The sequence below is a fragment of the Morone saxatilis genome, unplaced genomic scaffold (assembly GCF_004916995.1).
Source record: "Morone saxatilis isolate NCDOM2014 unplaced genomic scaffold, NCSU_SB_2.0 Contig16, whole genome shotgun sequence".
NCBI classification, from domain to species: Eukaryota; Metazoa; Chordata; class Actinopteri; family Moronidae; genus Morone; species Morone saxatilis.
In genome coordinates, this window is record NW_023339718.1 from 20,510,249 (window position 1) to 20,512,182 (window position 1,934).

At 39.3% G+C, this 1,934-nt stretch overlaps 1 protein-coding gene across 1 annotated transcript in view; it reads right to left on the minus strand.

Moving 5' to 3' along the window:
• The window catches only part of fras1 (Fraser extracellular matrix complex subunit 1), a gene marked incomplete in the record, with an annotated part of 218,544 nt that overhangs the window by 34,515 nt on the left and 182,095 nt on the right, over positions 1–1,934 (minus strand). Inside the window, 1 exon segment of the mRNA XM_035658439.1 lies at positions 1,203–1,393. Coding sequence (XP_035514332.1) covers positions 1,203–1,393 — 191 coding nt within the window.

The window sequence follows — 1,934 nt, forward strand, 5'->3', positions numbered from 1 at the left end:
CCTTCCAGCATATTCCCCATTTTTGAATCCCATAGAGGAGTTCTTCAGTGCTTGGAGGTGGAAGGTTTATGATCACCGTCCCTATGAGCAGATGCCCTTGCTGAATGCAATGACTGCTGCTGCCCAAGAAATAGGTGCAGAGGAATGTCAAGGTTGGATAAGGCAAGAAGATTTTTCCCTCGGTGCATTGCAAGAGAGGATATTGAATGTGATGTGGATGAGGCCATGTGGCCCCATCGTCAAGACAGAAGAGACTGAGTATCAATAGTGGCTATTTCTTATACTCTACAGTAATAGATTTTTATACTTTACTGTAATAGATTTTATTAATTTCTTATACTGTAATATACTTTATTTTGGTTTACATGTATTTTGTGTAATATTTACAGTATTTCAGTTTTCAGCCAGTTTGAAAAGAAGAATCAATGGAATCAATAAAATTTGCATCAAAGCATTTCTGATTCTGGATCCAATTCTTTGCAAGAAGGCAAATTTGACCAACCAAACTGGCACTCGGCATGAAAGCTATGTAGCATATAGCACAGATGGACAAGCAGTGGTGCACTGATTCGCACTGAGTGCTGTATTTTGTATTTTGTTGTCCACTGTGTAATGGTTGATTGGAAGAGCTCATACACTTGTTTGCAAGTTGTGTTGTTTGAAGGCAAAATTTGCTTTTGTTGCATATTTTAAATGTTTTGGCACGGTTAGAGCCTTTTGCAAACAAAATGTGTCATTTTGACCATGAGTGCCACTGTTTCGGCCTGTGTTAACTGTTTTGAAAATGTGGAGTTTGAGTTGACTGCTGCATCAAAGCAATCAAGAAAAACTGTAAAGTGATTGTAAATCTGATTTCCAGAATGCAGTCAAGCAAAGTTTTAAGTTTATTAGGTTTATTGTTTAAGAGGTTTATTGTTTGCTTTTTCAACTTTTACTTTTACCAAAAATACATTTCACTGTCAATATACTGGGGTTGAATGATGTGAAATGATTATTTATACAGCAGGAGGTGGATTATGGTGATAATTAGGACTGATGGAGGTGTTGGAGGAAATGTCAGGGAGTTTTCTTCCTGTCAGAAGCATAAATAAATTTGACAGGTGAGGTGGATATAAAATTAAAAGGTGGTGGGGCTGCAAATCCTATTTGAATCCTGGTGACGTCAAAGTACATACTTTTGATATACAGTCTATATCTATTACCTGGATGTCAATTTCGACATTGAAAGCCTCTGTCTGGCTGTGTCCATCGCTGATGTAGAAGCTGAAGACATCCTGTTTGGCCTGAGATTTGTGCTGGCTGTCCTGGACGTAGAAGATGTGGTCTGACATCAGGTCCTCCACAGAGAACGGCACATCAGGGGTGACGACTCGCGAGCCGCCAACTGAACCTCCTGATGGATGGGAGGATAGAAACAGTTATAAGAAATCTGAGAAAAAGAAACGTTTCTGTCTCTTTTACTGACCTCCAGTCCATGATATTTGTGTTAGTCACTTTTTAATGTTATTTTTTTGGTTTTGTCACTTTGTTACTGATTACGGAACTGTGAAACTCCAGCTTTGACTTCACATTTCAGTAGCACTTTGTGCACTGCAATGTTTACCATACTGTAGCACAAAACTCATGAACTTCTCAGGCCGCCAGTTACCAGGCTGTCACTTATAATATCTGACAGCAAAAGTCTTTTTTTTTCCCCCAAACAGCCTTTTTATTTCCCTTTAGTCGGAATTGTCTGACAGTTTGGATGTAGGACGGATGCACCAATACTTTTTTACAGTTCCCTATAATTATGGCGCTCATGGCATCGAAGGAGAGTAGTAGTGAATGTACAAAATCAACCTTGAAATCTCTGAAGTTTGAGACAAAGTGTAAGTGTCTTCATCACAGAAGATGGATGACTCCATGGTGAGCTGAGACAGGGCTGTGCAGGGAAT